General features: G+C 40.4%; 1 protein-coding gene across 2 annotated transcripts in view; it reads left to right on the plus strand.

The window, feature by feature from the left end:
- The window catches only part of frem2a (FRAS1 related extracellular matrix 2a), a 67,950-nt gene that overhangs the window by 39,400 nt on the left and 8,532 nt on the right, over positions 1-20,018 (plus strand). The window contains exons 5-14 of one of the 2 annotated variants that reach the window (XM_005746569.1): positions 5,283-5,408; positions 7,473-7,724; positions 12,831-12,980; positions 13,095-13,304; positions 13,803-14,000; positions 14,379-14,543; positions 15,994-16,176; positions 17,207-17,337; positions 17,775-17,933; positions 18,740-19,043. In XM_005746569.1, coding sequence (XP_005746626.1) covers positions 5,283-5,408; positions 7,473-7,724; positions 12,831-12,980; positions 13,095-13,304; positions 13,803-14,000; positions 14,379-14,543; positions 15,994-16,176; positions 17,207-17,337; positions 17,775-17,933; positions 18,740-19,043 — 1,878 coding nt within the window. The remainder of the gene's footprint in view (positions 1-5,282; positions 5,409-7,472; positions 7,725-12,830; positions 12,981-13,094; positions 13,305-13,802; positions 14,001-14,378; positions 14,544-15,993; positions 16,177-17,206; positions 17,338-17,774; positions 17,934-18,739; positions 19,044-20,018) is intronic. The other variant, XM_005746571.1, reaches the window with a different exon arrangement.

A 20,018-nucleotide genomic window follows, 5' to 3' on the forward strand; every position in this document is an offset into this window, starting at 1 on the left:
CACACACACACACACACACACACACACACACACACACACACACACACACACATGTTTTATGTGACAATTATCAGCGGTGATGAGTGGTAAAATACATTTACTTAAGTAAGGCAGTTATTGCTCTCATAACTCGATTTTTCTGAGAGCTTTAGTGACTTGATAATTTGCAGACACATTATAGAATCACCTACTGAATTATGATGTAATATTGCACATATATTATCCTTGCTCACACTGTTTCAAGATGTTACAACAAGGCCCCTTTAATGCTTCCAACCTTAAGGTAATTCCTATGAATTCTAATGAACTAATGTCCAGAGGAGGCCAAATATTAACTATTCACAAATGATGCAGGTGGAGGATTATCTCATAAGAAGAGCACATGGCCTCTAGTGTACTAGAAAAAAAGAGAAAAGCGTGTTGGATGTGTGAGAAGTAGGCAGATGAACTTAGTGACATTACCAGGAAAAGCATGATAATGGCCAGAGTTACTTCAGGTAAGCTAGCTCCTGACTGTGAAATGGAAAAGAACAAATCATGAACAAATAACAGGATATGGTTTTACAAAGTAAATTGTTGCAGCTTTTATTAATGTTCTAAGAGCTGTAATTAAGGATATTGCCAAATTTGGCCAAAGCATTAAATGAGGGACTAATTAGAATCACATGTTGACTTTGCAAAACACATTTTTGACCAGAACTGAAAAATCTATACTTTAATCTAACAATACTAAGTGCTTAATATCCTAAAAGTCAAAGGCCTCCTTCACTACAGCATCATCATTTTTGCCATTTGTCACATTTGTGACAGTTCGTTACAACTGCTTGAGCACACTTTGGTGCCCACCTTTGAAATGTGTTGATTTGTGCTGCTGGTTTGAAAATGTATGTACATATTTACCTCCCTGCAGCCTGATCAGCAACTTTATGTTCTGTTTTATTGGTCAAACAATAATGCACATGATACCTTTCATTTAGTTAAGTCTTCCCTACATATACAGGCATGTGATAAATTATATTACTGTGCTAAACTATCTAGCCAGTAGTAGTAGCCCCTTGTGTCTTCATTTTTTCTTTCATTTTTTGGCTTCCAAAGAGCTCCGATTTTTACCTGACCATTTTCCCAGGTATGTTTTTATATTTGTTTGTTAAGCCACTTAACATGAACTTATGAATCATAAAAATGAACTCAACGCGTGGGATTAATCACTTTTATGTTTACACATGATATGCAATTAATTAAGAAACTATTTTAAATTATATCCTTAGGCACTTTACTGGCAAGCGGTCGTAAAACATAATTTGTTCCCATCTGCCAACAATAACAGAGCTTGACAGGCAGAAAATGTTTTCTCCTCAACAAGGTGATTCCCAAAGAACTATTAGCCCAAAACGTGAAATCTTGACATGTTGTACAGTGTGTCCTTCAAAAAATCAGAGTAAACTAGACATGTGGAAGACAAAACAACAAGTGGCAAGCCTAGTGCAGGTCTACAGTATCTGAAAGTCATCTTTTTAAGAAATAGGGAAAAAATATATTGCTGACTGAGCCTCATCAGAAATGGGCTCAGTGTGAGGGTGGTTGTCAAGACGGCACTCTTAATGAAAAGGGGTAGCGCAAGAATTTTGCACATTACTATAAAGGTTAAAACTACATGAAATGGCACCAAGGACGTCTGGCAAAATGGCTACAGCAGCAGTAAGTAGTGGCACGACAGAAACTCGGAAAAGGGCTCAGATAGGTGATGACACTGACGAGTGTTACACAATAATCCAGCAAGGAAGCACTCTCAGCAGCCGCCTTAAGAAGTGAGTGAGAGGATTGTGTGCAGGTGTCCGAGCCAGGGGCTGGAGCCGTCATGACTCCGCCCCGGTAGAGCGCAGTGCGCGGAAGGGGAGAGAGGGAGATGCAGCACAACAAAAACACTTGTAGCCATACAGAGTCAGCCGAGAAGGCACAGGGTCATGACAGTATTTCATTCTAGATCCAATTTGCTCTTCCTGCTAATCTGATGTGTGTCCTTTGTTTTCTCAACAGACAACACAACATGAAAGCTGAAAATGATTTATTTACTTCTATACATTGAGCTGCAGTAGAAAGAACTGAGACAACATTGTTTGTCATTACTGGTTAACTAAAATGTTATTTTATTCAGAAGGATGTACCCAGCATTACAAATTAAAATCAATTAAAACCACTGTGCATAGTGGAAATAATTCCTTTGTTAACCCAGATCGAAGAATAAGGCTGAATATTCACCGAAGTTTCTGCAATGCATAAAGCATAGCACAAAAATTCTCCTCTGCCACTCAAGTATTTCTTTACAGAAGGCTGAAAAATACATATGCCTGACACGCAGAATCAAGAACTGTCAATATAAGTATTTTCTAATATAAGGCCTTGTCAGGTCTGCCCTGAGGAAAGGAGCAGAAATACATATTTGTCATGATAGCCAGTGAAAAATAACTATAAGGATAATACTCATCTCTTAATGGTAGTAGTGTTTTTTATACCCAATGGAAATACTGAGCACAATCTGTGCTTCTTAAAATCCAATAAGGCATAAAAAAAGAAGAATAATCACACCCTGACACACTCACACACACACATCTACGCACACACAATGTCTTTCGCTTTCTTTCTTAAATAGGTTATAATCTGCCATTTTCACTCTCATAGTTCTTTGTGTCTTTTCCTGCAAATTGAAATGTTAATGGAATATTGAGTGGTGCGACAAACTGACTCCTCTGCTCCATCCAGACGAGATTTACTCTTCTTCTGCTTTTACTTTCATTTTTTTTGCATGCATTACCCCCCTCCTCAGTGCAACTTCCAAGTAATTACAGTTGAGCACCAAAGATGGAAACGCTGAAGCGTCCATTATAGTGACATACCGCAGTTGCTCTCACCCCTCTCTCATTTGTTTTCTTGTCCTTTGTTTCTCAGTATCACTCCCCATGCCACATTTTCCCTCCTCAATCTATCCTCCCCAGTGGGTTAATTACGAAGTGTGTGGAGAGCAGGGGCTGGTTTGTTTTCCGTCTTCTCAGGGGACTGTCTAATGTGGCAGAGATGTGCCACTCTGTACTTTAATGGGTTAGTGAAGCTTTAGCTATGCCTGTGGTGTTAGCTGTACTTCAGCTTCTTTCTCTAATGATGAAAACGGGCTTTGTCTAGTCGTCTGGTTATCCCAGAGAGTCACTCCCCGGAGAACATGTCAGCTTGGCTAATATCAGCTTTAGAGGAGGAGAGAGGATCGTTAAGTAAAAGTGCTCCAAAATTAAGGAGTGGAGTTTGCGAACAAACTGCACTTGTCTGTGTCGATGCTTGGAGTTTTTCTCTGGTGTTTTAAGCAAGAACACATACTTTATAGAGATGTGTGAGTGTGCTTCTACTTTTTACCTGCTGTCTGCCCATGTGATTGCTACGATTTTATTCTTTATATATGTAATGCATACGCAATGATGACTAAAGATGAAGGGAAACGCCTGTTGTTGGACTGCATACTCTAAGCAGCAGCCACATTGCTACAGGTGGTCGTGTAGTTCTTGTGTTCTCATTAAGAACACAATACATCAGGACAACTTTTACTGCGTTTGCACCAGTGTCATTCTGCTAAACAAACAAGAACGCACTTGTGTTTTTGTGTGTCATCATGGACACTTGTCTCTAGTCGTAAACACAGAGCTTTCAAGCAAGGAGCTACATCTTCTTATGCTGGATTGTGTTTTGCTTATATTGTGCTATTAACTGCAGGTTTTTAGGGGCTCATTTGTTATACATGTGCATCTCCATTTTGTCCATGACCAGCATTGCAAGGTGGTAATGAGTAAAGTGCACATTTATCACAACGCAGTCAAACAGCAGCAACAAGGAAAATATCCCAGCATCCATAGAATATTTATGAAATTATCAATAATGGAGAGGTTCAAGGCATAGGAAGAAAAGAAAAGCTGGAGTAAAAGAAAACAAAAACAGTTTTTATTTTATTTGGTGAAACAATAGCAAAATCAGGTGCAAGTATTCGCTGTTTTAACACCCGGCATAAAAGCCTGTGTTTATGTTCCAATCCCCATGAATGATTTAAAAAAGACTGTGGGTTTTCCTCCAGGAGGTGAACTTGACCCACTTGGCTGAAAATGTGCTTTTCCAAACCGTAGGTGGATTTAAAGGCAATAGAAGAGTGCGAGGAGGAGACTAAGTGTACAGTACGTGTGTGGAAAGAGGGAAGAAAATCAGGTTGTAACGTTACTCGTGTGTGTGGAATAGGTAAGCGGTGGACCTCAGTCTCCTTGTATGAGTCCCCGGGGAGTGACAGATTGTGGACAGGAACAGAATGAAAAAAAGTCGGAGAGGTGGAAGAAGACTGTGAGAACAATTTAGCGACTTATCGTAAGAGAAAAGAAATGTTCGACCTCCTCCCCCCGCTGTGTGTAAGATTGTCTTATGTTGATGACTTCATCCCAAACAGCCAGCTCAGGTTGCTGATCTCTCTTTACGCCGGGCATTGAGTCAGATATAAATCTGTTTCACGCGCCAGTCCTCGCCTTTTTAATTGAAGTTTTCATCAGTGTTTTTCACCTCCCATCATTCAGTCATCGATTCTTTCAGAGAGCGCACGAAACAAAGGCACGCGAAGAACTGGGACGAGCTGAAGCTTCGGCCACTCTGTTAGCATTTTTATTGGTCCCAGTGCGTCTGTGGAAAATAGCCTCCAAAATTTATTGTTTCTATAATGCCAGTAAGTTCTGTGCTTTGATAGATGATGCTTTCACTAGCTCAAAGTTTCTCCCTCAATCACAAACTCCAGTCAGAGACGGAGAGAAAGGCGGGGAAGAAAATATGAGAGAGATGATTGACCCCTCTGAGTATGGAGCTGTAGATGGGTGAAACTCCCAGCTGATTGACTCTGTGGTATAAATTCAGATTCTTGCCTGTGTAATTGTCCGCGATACGTGAGACAAGAAGAAAAACTTCCAAAGCGGTCTCTTTGAAGAGCCCGTCTGGTTACACCAAACCAAAAGACCGATGGAGAGTTATTCTCGAATATGAATAAGCACACTGCAGGACCACCACTTCAATGGAATAAAAAAAAAAATGAAAGGAAAATGTCAGCTGCAGCTCGCTAATGCAGAACCAGAACAAAAGCCTGTATTAGTCCTTGATGGCCTAATGCACTGTGGATTTTTGCAGATTGTTATACATATCATTACCCTTTTCTTTTTTCCCCTGACTCTCACTCTCTCTCACTGTCTCGTTTTCTCTTTTCCCCTTCCAAACAGAGTCGACTGTATTTTTCCCTGAACAGATCCGCTCAGTAGAGGAAGATGTTGGAGAGCTTTTCATCCCAGTGCACCGCAGTGGAGACATCAGCGAGGAGCTCATGGTGGTCTGCTACACACAGCAGGGTACAGGCTGGCCTTTTTTCACCTCATCTAACCCATTTCCCCCCCTGTATACGCTGCAATCCTGCCATATTTGCAGACAGTGATCGCACCACTTGGTTAACGGTATAAAAAGCTGGGTCTGATTTACATACGTTATATTCACCTGTATAATGAAGTCTCAGCTGTCCTTACTTCAAATTACAAAACAAATAGATCATGTAATTGTTAAAACCTAAAAAGTGAGGCATGTTTCAGTCTTGTGATATATGCGTCTGGATGACAGGCGATGTCTTTGTTATATTGATGTGTAGGTGGAGTGTCGGGTGCAGCTTTTTTCCTCACCTATGCAGTTTGACAGTACCCGTTAAATCTGTTTAAAGTCAAGTCAGCTCTCTGGAAAAGAAGCTGTTTACACGCCATTTGCATTTTCACAAATCACATGTTAGCAGCCTAAGCACAGCAGGATCACACTTAGCTGTTAAGTTTTGCAAGAATTCTTGATTCCTTACATGCTCCACAACATCCGCTTCCCCTTTAATAATTCAGCCATACTATTTTTTTGCTTTTCACGGTTAATGAAAAACGAAAGATTTCTAACAAATTTGCCAGAACTTGATGGAAATTTACTTCTGTGCTCCTTGCCATACACCGACAGACCTAATGGACTTGCTGCAATTAAAAGTCAATGTTTAGCTAAGCTGAAAATCTGAATCTTATGAAATTCAAATACAGATTTGTAGCACTGAGATACACAACATATTCATATTTTCTTCATTTCATTATTTTCATATTTATTTTTATGCTCTTAATCCAAGTTCTTATACACACCTCAAAAAACTTAAAGGAACTATTTTTAATCAGAGAATATCATCTGGTCAGTTAAGTAGCACAGACAGTTGTTAATTAGTTTCAGCTACTTTGGTGTTAATGACATGAACAGTAGGTGCAGTGTCCAACTCATCCAGGGTGAGGGTTTATCAGAAGGTTTGCACAGGCTCAAGAGCATGGAGGAGATTACAGGAGACAAGCAGTTACTATAGGAGAGCTGGACACGGTTGTAGAAGGTCCTTAACCCATCAGCAGGACCAGTATCTGCTCCTCTGTACAAGGACAAACAGGAAGAGCACTGCCATCCTGTTCCCGTTAGGTCACACTAATGACCTCCAGCAGGCCACTGCTGTGAATGTCTCTCATCAGAAATAGACTTCATGAGGATGGCCTGAAGGCTCGACATCTTTTAGTGGGCCCTGTGCTCGCTGCCTGACACCTTGAAGGTGATTGGTATTTGCCAAAGAACCCCAAAATCGGTAGGACCACCACTGACATCCTGTGGTTTTCATAGATGAGGGCAGGTTCACCCTAAGCACATGTGACAGATGTGAAAGGCTCTGGAGAAGACGCAGAGAACATTATGCTGCTTGTAACATCGTTCACGAATGGAGAGACGAACAAACCGTGAAACCATTGTTAGACCCTACGCTGGTGCAGTGAGTGGCCCCCACCCTCAGCTGACATAAATCCAGTAAAACACCTCTAGGACATCATTTTAAGTCCTTGTGATGCTGTTATGTTGCACCTCAGACTGTCCAGGATGCCTTGGTCCAGATCTGGGATGAGACCCTCCAGGACACCTGGAGTCATCTAATTAGGAGCATTCACCGACATTGTCAGTCAAGCATACAAGAACGTGGGGGCCATACAAACTACGGAGTATCTTAAGTTGCTGCAATGGAATTTCAGCAAAATGGAAAAGCCTGTTGCATGATTTTTTCACTTTGATTGAATCCTCTGTAGGTTAATAAATTTCATTTCCGTTAGACAATCCATTCATTTCTTACACATTACCCAGTCCATATCCATATTATTATTTAGCATGATTTTTTCCCACAGAGATCTGTTGCGTTTTCAAACTGTTCCTTTAATTTTTTTTTGAACACTGTATTAAAAGATTTGTATCAATAACACATCTTCTTTGTACAGAGGATACCATTTATGGTCTTTTCATTAGGTCTTTTCAATCATATTTTTTTCTTTTTATGCTTTTGTGCATCGTACTCACCATTCTTGTTGCTGGTCTTTCTAAAGGTTCGGCCTCAGGAACCATTCCCACCACTGTCCTCTCTTACTCGGACTACATCTCCCGCCCTGAGGAACACAGCAGCCTCCTTCGCTTCAACAAAGGCGACAGGGAGAAGCTGTGCCGCGTGGTGATCATAGACGACTCCCTGTACGAGGGAGAAGAGAGCTTCAACGTTACTCTGTCACTGCCTGTGGGAGGACGTCTGGGAATGCACTACCCCACCACCAAAGTTAACATCTTGGAAGATACGGATGATGGTAATGCATTCTAATAATAGCTTTCTAACTTTATCTTTTTCAGGTGATCATTTCTAGAAGTTCTAAGAGCTTCATAGAGAAAACTTCAAAATCTATTTGTGGTCAAACCATTTTGCTGCCAGATGTGATGTACCGTAACCTGAATCACAGCGGCTGTGGTGAACTTTGCAAAAGGTTCTTGTCTCGCTCCAGAGATTTAGAAGATTTGATTTATTTCAGCTTGGCTTCACACGTGCTTATATGCACTCTTTCAAACAAGTGCATGAATTTCTGTTGTTTTGAATTTTCTCCAGAGCCCTCATATCACAGAATTTCTCTTAATTATGCTTGTTTCACAGACTTAGCGGGTGTTAAGGCATGCAGGATTAGAGTGCTGAAATAGACCCTGCACTCACAGCAGACAGATGGAATCAAACTCCTGTCACACTGCTATTCTGACAATTTTTAATTACAGTCGAGAAGCGAGCACAAGTCCGGTGGGACTGCATTATCACACGTGTCCCTTGTCTGCTTTCATCCAGTTACAGCATCGCATGGACCAAAGTAGATTAAATATTCCAAAAGCAAGAGAAATGTGTAGATGATTTATCTGGGGACTGACATGCCTGCTGGGAAATACCTATTGCAATCTGTATGCGTTCTCCACCATCTCACTATTCTGCATTGATTTACTTTAGAGACTTCACAGTGACAGAATGATGTCTGTGCTCTGGATTTTTTTGCTAAATGCCACCAAATCGATTAAAAAGTGAAAGTCGGTAAAAGTCAAAATTTTTGTATCTCTTTTGGAGATAAGGCTGTAATGTCTATAATGAATTTGGGTCAAATACCAGTGATGTAACAAAGGCCATAAAGACAGTCTTCATTCCCTTTATGCACAACGTGGTTCTCAGCTTACACGCTTGCTGTTCAGACACCCATTTGTCATCTATCTGGACAAATACAGGCTGGCAGATTTAAAGCAGCAGAGTAAGAGCCAACATTTTAGGACAAAGGAAAAAGTCAAATCAAAAAATTGTAAGATATATAATCAAGCTGAGAACACATCCTTACTCATTTTCTGTAATTTGTGGCAAGGCTCTTTATTGGGTTTAAGATTAAAATGTAGAAAAATGAAGTCTTATTTCACAGACATTTTATAATCTTGCTTTCCTTTTAGTCTTTCATTTTGTCATGAACTGTTTGTGTCACAGAGGCCTCATCATGCTACTGCCAAACGGTAGCCTGGGATAAATAAAACAATGACGACTTACAACTGAGAACTCATTTAGGGATACAAACAATTGTGCCAAATTGACTGACTGTGCATATGTGCGGGGAGGCATCTGGGGGCTAGTTAACAAGAAACATGACACATGGTCTGATTGTTAGTAAATTGTCAGAAGACTTCAGACTTGGTGCTGAGTTCAAAGGAATGGAAATGTGTTTGTGAGAGCCCAACTCCAGTGAGAGATTATGTGTCATTTTTAGCCTCCCAGAGGATAATACGCTGTCTGACAGTGTTCTAATACCTGCACCCAGGCAGTCAAACTGCAGCCTCATTTTCTTTAGTGCAACCTCCAATTGGCCAGGAAAATAGTGAAACAAGAGTTATGCAGCATGTGTTTACTTGTGTCACATGGTTCCTTGCATCTGCATGGATGTTTATGTGTGAAGGTAAGGTAAGGTAAATGGTGAGAAAAGCACTTAAAGAACACTTAAGTGTGACTGGTAGTCCTCTCTCTAGCCCCATTTTTCCTTCCCTCAGGTTAGAGTCAAGTTCACCTGGCTGCTCTCCTTCCATCTATTTATCCACTATACCTCTCTCACACACACACACACACACACACACACACACACACACACACACACACACACACAGGGTTTTCTCACTTCATCTGAGAAAGAAAGTCCCAGAGATATCTGCTTGATTTAGTACTTTATCAGATTAAACTCTACAGTACCTGTCGCCCTGAGTGTTGCGCTCTGCATGGATGCACATTTTGACTCAAAGTGAGTGTTGTCATCTCCTTGTACCCTGCCAAGGAGAGACGAACGTGCAGACTTTTCGGATGGGTGCATATGGCCACAGCTGAGTTTGTAGAATTGTAGATTAGCTCTGAGTATCTCTTGGAAACCCAGGCCTTCATTTCAATATTAGGGCAGCCTGAGTGTTGGTCACACCAAAGCTGCAGAATACCTCTGGCTATTTTGTACGCCCTGACTGAGGTGAAACAGTCGGGTTACTTTGCATTTCAGAAGGTGAACTTAGAACAGGAGAGTTTTTGTTTGTGCTGCTATCAGCAATACTATTTTTCTACAGTATAAGTCTTCAACTACCCATTATTTCTTAATTTTTTTATATGAAATATGACCACTGAAATTCAGTTTGCATGTTTACTGAAATGTGCCAACATGCACAAAGGAGCAGATACTGGTCCTGCTGTTGGGTTAACAACCTTCTATTGCTCTGTCCAGCTATCCCACAATAACTGTTCATCCACTGGACTCTCCTCCATGGCCATCTGGCAACAGCACCTATTGATGTGCCATCCTGGATGAATTGGACTACCTGTAACAGTGACTTCCACCTGTAAAACCACTCCTGTTTTGGGGGTTGTCTCATTGTTGCCCCTCTAGTACAGCTGCTAAAGCTGATTAGCCTCCTCTGCTGTTTAGCTTACAGCACTGTTTTAATCAATATCCCAAAAGTTTAATTGACTTGATGCTATATTCTGATTAATAAATGTTCCTTTAATTTCTTCGAGCAGTCTTTGTGTGATGGGGTTTGGTCCAAGTTTTGATGGTCTAGGAGGAGAAAAAAGAACAAAAAACCCCAAAAACCAACAGATTTCACAGGTGCCACTGTAGAAAACCTGGAGGAGTAGGTGAAGGCTGCTGAAGGGGCATGGGTTCAAATGTGAGCCAGCCTGTTCCCTGTGTGTCACAACACCCTGTTTTCAGCCCTTTCCACTATTCTAGCTAATAAAAGCTAAATGCCAACAAAAAGACAAAGGTTTGTTTATTATAGTTAGATATGACCTACCTTCTTAATCATTCCACGATTCGATATGACGTTTATTACCTAAAAGCCTCCATACCAAGTGAAATACTGCATACAGACAGTTTGTATTAGCGAGCCTCCTGCAAAAAAGGGCCCATTCTTTACAGGACAGCTGAGAATGTACTATAAACTGCATTTAAAGGTGCAGTGACACACAAATGGCTACAGACACCCACACACTGGTAATTATCATAATTTGGCTTTACACCTTCCCCACACACTTCAGAGTGCTAAACCACAGGCGTTGTCCCCGAGGGGAGAGAGAATTCATTTCTCATTCATCAGTCATCACTCACCTCCCTCTTGTGGTGTCACGCAGAGGGGAGCGCAGTCAAGACATGTGTGAATACAGACATGTTTATTAGCATCTTAGCAGAAGTGTCCTCGCTGAGCACAGAAGGAACTGGAGCCAGATTGCTTGCATTTAGTGTTTAAAGATAAGCTACACGTCCACACTCTCACAAGCTCCTTATTTATCAGTGTTTACGGTCAGACGTTTTTATCCATGTGTTTTTCCTACCTACGCAGTCTGTTACTTTGCTTTTACGATGCCTTTGTGCAAATACACACATTCTGTTTGCAGTGATGCATCTGTTAGATAACAGTGAGTGTGTAGGAAGAAAAGGTAAATGAGAAAGACAGATGCATTGAGGAAAGAAGTCTTTGGATGGGGCGAGAGAGGGCACAGGCTGCACTTGATGTGCAATACTCGCTGGATATTATTACCCTGAGCTGTCACTTGTTATGTGAAGCTGGCAGTCAACATGCAACTGCAGATTTTTTTTTTCTCGGTCCCTTTGTTAAGTACTCCACTTAGCTTTTGTTATGTGGCCTAGTTAAAGTATATAAATAAAATATGAAAGTTCATATATCAGTAGAGTAATATTCAGAATAAAAAAAAAATCTCTGGCTTGTTAAGTATTTGATCGAGACACGAAAACACAATAACACACGTGCTATTTTTGGATTATATGCCGGAATATAAGAAACAGGCCAGTTTAAAATGGAGACAGAAGAACTTTTATTCTGTCACTTTTTATGACTCAACGCGGGTGCGAGGGAAAGGGGTGGGGGGCGGCTTGTGAGAGATGAAACTGTCAAATACACACTGGACTGCCTCCACTTTGCTGCCTCAGGAAACAATCCTAGTTCAAACAAGCCTTTGAGCAGTCTGGGGGGCCGCATTCTCTTTGTCTCTCCATCTCACTACTTTACAGTCAGGGAAACAGACTCACACATACACACACAGGCTTTGTTTCAGTGTTAACAGCATCCATATTTGTTAAAAGTACTTAATTACTCTGTCAGGAGAAACAATTAAAATAAAGAAATGTGTGGATTTAAGGCCGATAGATGTTGAAAGGTCACACTCCCCTGCAGTTTAGCTTCAGACTAATGGCCTGCCGCTTTTTGACCGTTCTGTCCAGCTACTGGCTATACAAATGAATCATGCCAGGCTGCAAGTGGCTGCTGGAGATCTATACAGATCTATAGATTAGTACCACTGCTGATTTAGCTCATATATGCTACGTCAGCTGTCAAGTTAAAGTATGAAGAAAAAATGTGTGCTGACCTTAAAAGTCCCCAAATACTGAATATCTCAGAGTGTTAATATTTAAAGAAAATAATGAGTCAACTAATACATTTAACCTCCTAAGATCCAAACTCTTCCACGGCATGCATTTTTAATTTCTCTTTGATATTTGGGCATATTGGGGCCAAATGAATGTAAAAACAAAGAATTACCAGATTTTTTCTTTACCTTATTTTTGTTTTTAAGAACAATCAGAGCCACATATGAGGATATTTGTTTAAAATTTTATAGAACAGTAGCAGTATAATGTCCTCGTAAGTGGATATCAGGCCCATGTAGAGCAAATTTTTTTTTAATAATTTATTTTAGTCTAAATAACCCAAAATGTGATATCCACATATGTGGACGCCAGGTCCTAGGAGGTTAAAGACAGAAATCATTGAAACTAAACGGATATTATGAAGCTGTAGTCTGGAATCAAGAAGCATTAATTACAGCCATTTATTTATTTATTGTCTTTTCTCCCCAGTTCCTGTGTTTTACTTTGGGGAGGTAGAGTATCATGTGGATGAGAGCGATGGGTATGTGGAGATCAAAGTGTGGAGGACGGGAACGGATTTGTCCAAAGCTGCAGCCGTTACTGTCAGCTCTCGCAAGGCAGAGCTCATTTCTGCAGAAGGTGAGCTCCCATACAGTTAAAGTATTGCTTCTGACAGATAAGAATAATTGAATTGACCAATAGCATTATTTGTCATTTACCTGCATTCTGTTTGTCTATATATTTTATTTACAGCCGGTATTGACTATGTGGGCATCAGTCACAACCTTGACTTTGCTCCAGGCGTCAGCACGCAGACGTTCAGGGTAATCATCCTGGATGACCTGGGACAGCCAGAGCTGGAGGGGATTGAGAGCTTTGAGCTGGTCTTACGCATGCCAGTGAATGGCATCCTGGGAGAACCTGGAAAGGCTACAGTCTTCATAAATGACTCAGTGTCTGACCGTGAGTCACTCTATATTGCTGAGAATTTTCATAAATACATTCATAAAGGCATCTTAACTTTATGTTTAATGTGATTAACTCACACGGTCAAAGTGTTGGAAATGCACTGGGAACACATTACTGTAGGAAAATGATATTAGCATTGAGCTAGAGCATCACTATCCAGCCTGTTTTTTCTGTTCTTTATATTACTGATAATAATATAATAAAATTAATGATATTTGTTAATATATGTGTATAGAAATATAGAAATAAGCCGTAGAAAGTTTGTCAAACTTCTTCAGATTTTAATTTGGCTGCTTTAGTAAACGCAAAGTTATAATTAATTTGTCACTGTGTGTTCATAGTTCCACTGCAATCATTACCACTGTTAGCTTGATGTGACAGCTATGTTATTTGATTTGGTCTTTCATTTGCGGCTTATTCCAATTCCAGCAAGGGAGAAATTATCTCTGCGTTAATCTTATGAAATGACTGAACTATCCTGTTTGACTACAGTGCCAAAGGTCCAGTTTCGTGAGTCGGTGTACACTGGAGAGGAGAGCGACGGCCAGATCACAGCAACAGTGTACCGCAGTGGTGACATCAGACATAAATCTTCTGTCCGCTGTTACACCCGTCAGGCCTCTGCGCAGGTCGCCTCAGACTTTGATGAGCGGCCAAACACAGATGCCTCTGTCATCAGTTTCTTACCAGGTTCTTCAGTAATTGCACTGTTACATCATGCATGCTTTCCTTAAATTCTTTTGTTCCCTGCGCTCTGAAAGCTGACACCTTTTCAGGTGAATAAACAGGTTTTGCAGAAATGTAAAAAGAAAGAAATCCACATACTCCAATACTGCTTTAACGGTTCCCTTTTTTTCTTGTTTTTGTTCTCTTTAATTTTTTTTTTCAAACATACTCAGCATGCAAACAGCTTCCTTAAACCATTGAGGGACTGAATAAAGGGAAGAATAATTGTATAAATAAGATTTTATATCCTCTACAGATAAAAGAAGAGTAGAAGCCTTTTTTCTTCCATTTCAATTTCTTTGACATGTCACATCTTGTGACACGTTTTGCTGTACATTCTAGGCGAGGTGGAGAAGCCGTGTGTTCTGTCTCTGGTTGATGACACGCTGTATGAGGATGGAGAGGAGCTCCGGCTGGTTTTAGGAAACCCGAAGAGCAATTCACATTTTGGCGCATCAGTTGGAGCTCTAAACGAGACGCTTGTGAAAATCAAGGATACGGCAGACAGTAAGTGGAAGAAAGAAGGCAGAGGTTGAAAAAGGTCAGAAATTAACTGCTTTAAAAAATAGAAGCCGATGAAGAGCACTGGCTTTGAATATAATTCGCAGAGAAAATAAGTACACCAATACATCATCATTGTTGATGACCAGGTAGTAATTACAATCAAATTTTTGTAGAATATTGTAGAATATATGTAAAAACACAACACAGTGATTTGCAAATCTCAAAACCCCTATTTTATTCACAACTGAGCATGGAAAGCATATCAAATGTTTAAACTTCTTTTAATAGACATCTAATAAACATCTGGGAACTGAGGAAACCGGCTGCTGGATTTTAAGGAGAGGAATGTTGTCCCATTCTTATCTGATATAGGCTTCTAGCTGTTCAGCAGCTCTTCCTATTTTTAATTTCATGATACACCTAATTTTTTAGTTGGTGAAAGGTCGGCACTCCAGGCAGGTCAGGTCAACACCCATACTACTATAAATGCTGTTAGACAGTAATAGCTGCAGACATGTGCAACGTATTCCCTGAAATAGACATTGTCTGGATGGAAGCTTATGTTCCTCTAAGACTTATAAATAAATGTATATAACTTTCAGCACTGATGTCTTTCTAAATGTGCAAGCTGCCGGTGCAATAGATGCAGGATTTTAAATTGAGTGCTGACACAAGCTGGATGGTATTTCTCCTCTTCCAGAGGACGAGGTTTACCACTTTCAATGATTTACCACATTTTAAATACATTTTTTATTTAAAATCCTTTTTGAACTGGTTAAATGTTCTTTAACCATCATTTGTGGACGGCACAATGAACTGTGTTCAAAGACGATGATTTCTGGAAGTGTTTCTGAGCCCATGCAGTGATTTGCATGACAGAATCGGGCCTGTGTTTAATGCCGTCCACTCGGAGGCCTGAGAACTACTTGCATCCAGATTCTCTGAATCTTTTGATGATATTATGCACTGTAGATGATGATATATATTTTACATCTACACAATTTTATGTTGATGAACAATATTCTGAAATTGTTCTACTATTATTTGGGGGGGGTGGGGGATTGCACATTGAAGAACCTCTGCCCACCTGTTCTTTGGAGAAACTCTCGTATCGTGTTTCTGACCTGTTGCAAAATGTTCCTCCAGCTGTTTCTTTTTTAGCACTACTTACTTTTCCAGCCTTTTTTTTTTATCACTGTCTCAACTTTTTGAAGACACGTTGCCATCAAATTCAAAATAAGCCAATATTTTTCATGTAATAGTAAAACAGTCGAAACATCTGATATGTTTTTTATGTTCTACTCTGAATAAAGCATGAATTACTGCAAATTATTGCATTCTGTATTTTATTTACATTTTACACAGTTTTCTGATCTACTTGGAACTGATGTTGTAAAAGTTGTTGCATACATTTCAATGAGTTTGCGTTACATTTTAATTCTGTCCACCTTAGAACCCATCATCCGTTTTCTGGACACCAAGTTCAGTGTTAATGAACCAAAGGAAGCCAGCGCTGTAGCCACTGTGAAGATCCCTGTGGTACGAGTGGGTGACACATCAAAAGTGTCGGTGGTTCGCGTTCACACTAAAGATGGGTCAGCTGTCTCAGGAGAAGACTATTATCCTGTATCTCAAGGTAAATCCCACATATATCCTCTTATGGTGTGATATGATTAAAAGCTCCAGATGCATAAAAGAGCTTCAATGCAGTGCACAGTTCTTTTATTGAACTGCTATTAAAGACCAAAAGCTGTCTTCCTCTCCTCATTCCCTTTTCTCAGCACGTTAGTGGCGTTGAAACATGTGAAGCAGAACGTTCAGTAACTCACTAATAAATACAAACCTCTACAGCACCATTAGTAATCACGAGATACACCAAATCTGCACTTAATGACCTACACATATCCTCCTGATTGATTTCTATTATGCATTTGCGGCAGTCAGAGAGGTGAAACAAGGGTCCCTATAGGAATGTTAAATTAATGAAAGTGGGCATAGGGTTTTATTTGGGCAAGGGTCATTAATTTATAATTTTATCTCAAATGGAGAAAGGTGATTTCTGCTATAGTCCAGTGGGAGGTTATGTAATTTTTAATAAAATTTCAGCAGTCTTCATGTCAGCAGGATGAGGTCTTTTGTTCTATCTGTTCAGCTTTTAGCCCAAAGTGAACTTTTCTAAGCTTAATCAAGGCTTGAAATATTTATAGAATACATTCAGTCAATTCAAATTATACCTGCCTACCCACCGTTAAAACTTCCCCGCAGTTTTGAATCATACAGCCGTGAATTTCTCATATTGCACAATATTTTCTCGCCGCAGCACATTTCTAATGCAAAGCTCTATTACTTACCATGCAAGGAGATGGACCACCTTTGGCACTATGCAAATAGAAACCTGCAATGCTTTTTAGCTAAGTGATATATTCTTCTGAAGCAATAAAATGTGCATTGGGCTAATCTGCGAGGCCTTTTTATTTCCTGTAAAAATGTAAATTTGGCAAAAAAGAGGTGGAAATCTGGCCTCGCAAGTCGATTACTTTTATCTCAGGAAAAGATATCGATCGGTGCAGTACACTTTTCCTAATAACGATCTATTTTTGCTATATCGTGTACATTTTAAACTGTTTCCCTGATGATTGTGTTCTTCTATATTTGTGTGTGCCCAGTCCTTGAGTTCAAGCAAGGGAATAAGCAAAATGTGGTGGAGGTGCAGGTGCTTTTTGACGGAGTCCGAGAAATGAGGGAAGCGTTTACGCTCCATCTGAAGCCTGATGAAAACATGGTGGCTGAAACTCAGGTCAGAAGTGTGCGCGTGCTTAACCGCCACAGAGCGATCACACAAAATCCAAACTGACAGCTCAGGAATTTAAAGCTTAATGAAAACGTAAAAGATTAAAAGCTTTTTTTTTTTCTGATTTGACCCATATTTATCCAGGTCAGTCCCAGTGAGATCAGGGATCTTTTTTACAAGGGTGTCCTGGCCCAGACACCGGCAGCACTTTACTGTAGTTGCAACCAAGAGGGCAATGAAAACATTTTGCAATGAATAATAGATTATGTTAAAAAAAAAAAAAGACAGAAGAAGTGAGGAGAAGTAAGGAGTAGAAAGAGAAATAAAAGGGGAAACAAAGTCTAAAGAGAGAAATGTCCAAGAACTTAAACACATTCACTGATAACTCGTTACTCAGAAACACCTCTGTGTCAGTACTCCTTAAAGCTCTTTTTCTGAACCAGGTGACTAAAGTGATCGTTTACATCGAGGAGATCAACAGCATGGCTGATGTCACCTTTCCCTCCCTTCCTCATGTGGCGTCGTTACTCCATTACGATGATGTCGCCAGGACACAAGACAGCCTCCACCCACCAGCCGGCTATCCACTCATCTGTGTCACAGTGAGTCACGCTTAAATGGTATTTAGGGACACAAGTGGCCCTGGAGGAATAGTCTTGCTCACTCTACGACAACATGCCTTCTAGAAACACCTGGGAGAGATCAGCTTAACAGAAAACAGTTACATTTATTACGTTTTTTTCCAGTAACGAAGGTAGCATTTTTTTCCCTCAGGATCAAACTGTCCACCAGGAATCAGCTATTCTGTTCTTAAAATAAACATTACACAGCTTGGTAGGCCACAGTCGCCATGCTCTCATACACAGGAGAATCTCTGCCACTCTTGAAAACATGTTCAGTGAGAAACTTAAATGGATTGTCGTGATGTGTTAAGTCATTTGCTCCTCAGGTGACTGCTGAATGTGGCTAGAACTGTGTATGTGTTTGCGTGTGCGAGAGAGAGAGACAGAGAGAGTGCATGTGTGTGTTTATTTTCGTGCAGTGTGGTCAGCTGCGTAGGAGGTTCCCTGGAGAGGCAAAATGAAGAAGTCTTGTCGAAATTGAAGTGTTGAGTGCTGTAGCAGGAAGCTCAGTGTCAACAGGTTTACAAAGGAAATCTACAGAATCTATTTGAGCCTTAACCCTCGATCCAATATTTGTAGCTTTCTAAATATAAAAAAAATATTTCCAAGACCACAAACGTGAGAATATAAACCACTGAAACATCTGGATTTCCTTGGCAACCATCACTTACTCGTTTGTATTATCTGTCTCCTTCTTTCCTCTGGCATGTACTGTATCTTTCTCCATCTCTCTGCTGTCCTTGCTTACCCACCCACTCCTGCTAAATTCCTTATCCATCCTCCAGGCTTGCAATACAAAATACCCAGATTATGACAGGACGGGCTCTATCTGTGTCAGCGAGCACATCAACAACACCTTGACCCGCTACCGCTGGCTCATCAGTGCCCCAGCTGGCCCTGATGGCATCACCAGTCCCATGAGGGAGGTGGACTTTGACACATTCTTTACATCCTCCAAGATGATCACATTGGATTCAGTCTACTTCCAAGCAGGCTCCAGGGTCCAGTGTGCTGCTAGAGCCGTTAATTCGAACGGGGATGAGGGCTTAGAGCTCAGCAGCCCCGTTGTCACAATCAGCCGGGTGGAAGGTGAGGACTGAAAAATGAATTAAATCTTATCTGGGCCTGATGTTTCCAGGTGTTTTTTGGAGAATTATTCTACAAGAATCGCAAAAACAACCTACTATACATTACAGCTTTGTTCAGTCGGGGCAACGTTTGATAAAAAAGGATTGGTATTCAATACTTGGACAAGATACTGAATCCCCAGTCATCCCCACACTCGTACTCACACTCCAATTAATGTGAGTGCTATATTAAAACTCCTTTGACTCGTTCACCCACATAAATGTTTGAATGAGGCTTTTATTAACAAAACTCTGAGTACTCAACATGGGTAGAAAAACATGTTCTTTAAGTACCATCATTGACAACACAGATGAAAATGATAAAAGTCAGAAAGAGGATGAAAATGATGAGCTGGAGACAAAGGTGGGTTGCAAAGCGGCTTGCATGCAAGTGGGAAGCAGCAACTGTACGCAGGCTGTGGCAGTCTAAATAGGGATCCCCATATAAGATTTGCAAGCTGGATCCACAGCTGAGCAATCCACTGACTTGGGCCGGCACTGATTAAACTGATAGGTTGCCTGAAGTTCAGTATTTTTATCTCTGAATTATGATTTAAATTATTCGACAAGTATTCAGATCTTTAAGTAAAAATATTAATGCCAGCAAGGAAACTAGAAAAATAAAGGTTGTAATCACAATGGTACTTGATCAAATTAAGTAAGTCTTATTGCTGTACTTAATTATAAAACAAAAAGCGCTTAATTGAGAAAACGGTCCGTGTCCTCTACATATGTTGTAGTTTTAAAGAATAATTTATTGGGTAATTGATGTAGTGGAATTTTACGGTAGCTGGTAAGATCTGAACCAATTTTACACATTGTTTAATTTGCAACTTTGTCCTATTTTATAAGATTAATCAAGTGGCATACAGACAGACACACACACACACACACACACAGACACACACACACACACACACACACACACACACACACA

Source organism: Pundamilia nyererei, unplaced genomic scaffold (assembly GCF_000239375.1).
Source record: "Pundamilia nyererei isolate P.nyererei 1_Seehausen unplaced genomic scaffold, PunNye1.0 scaffold00180, whole genome shotgun sequence".
Taxonomy (NCBI): domain Eukaryota; kingdom Metazoa; phylum Chordata; class Actinopteri; order Cichliformes; family Cichlidae; genus Pundamilia; species Pundamilia nyererei.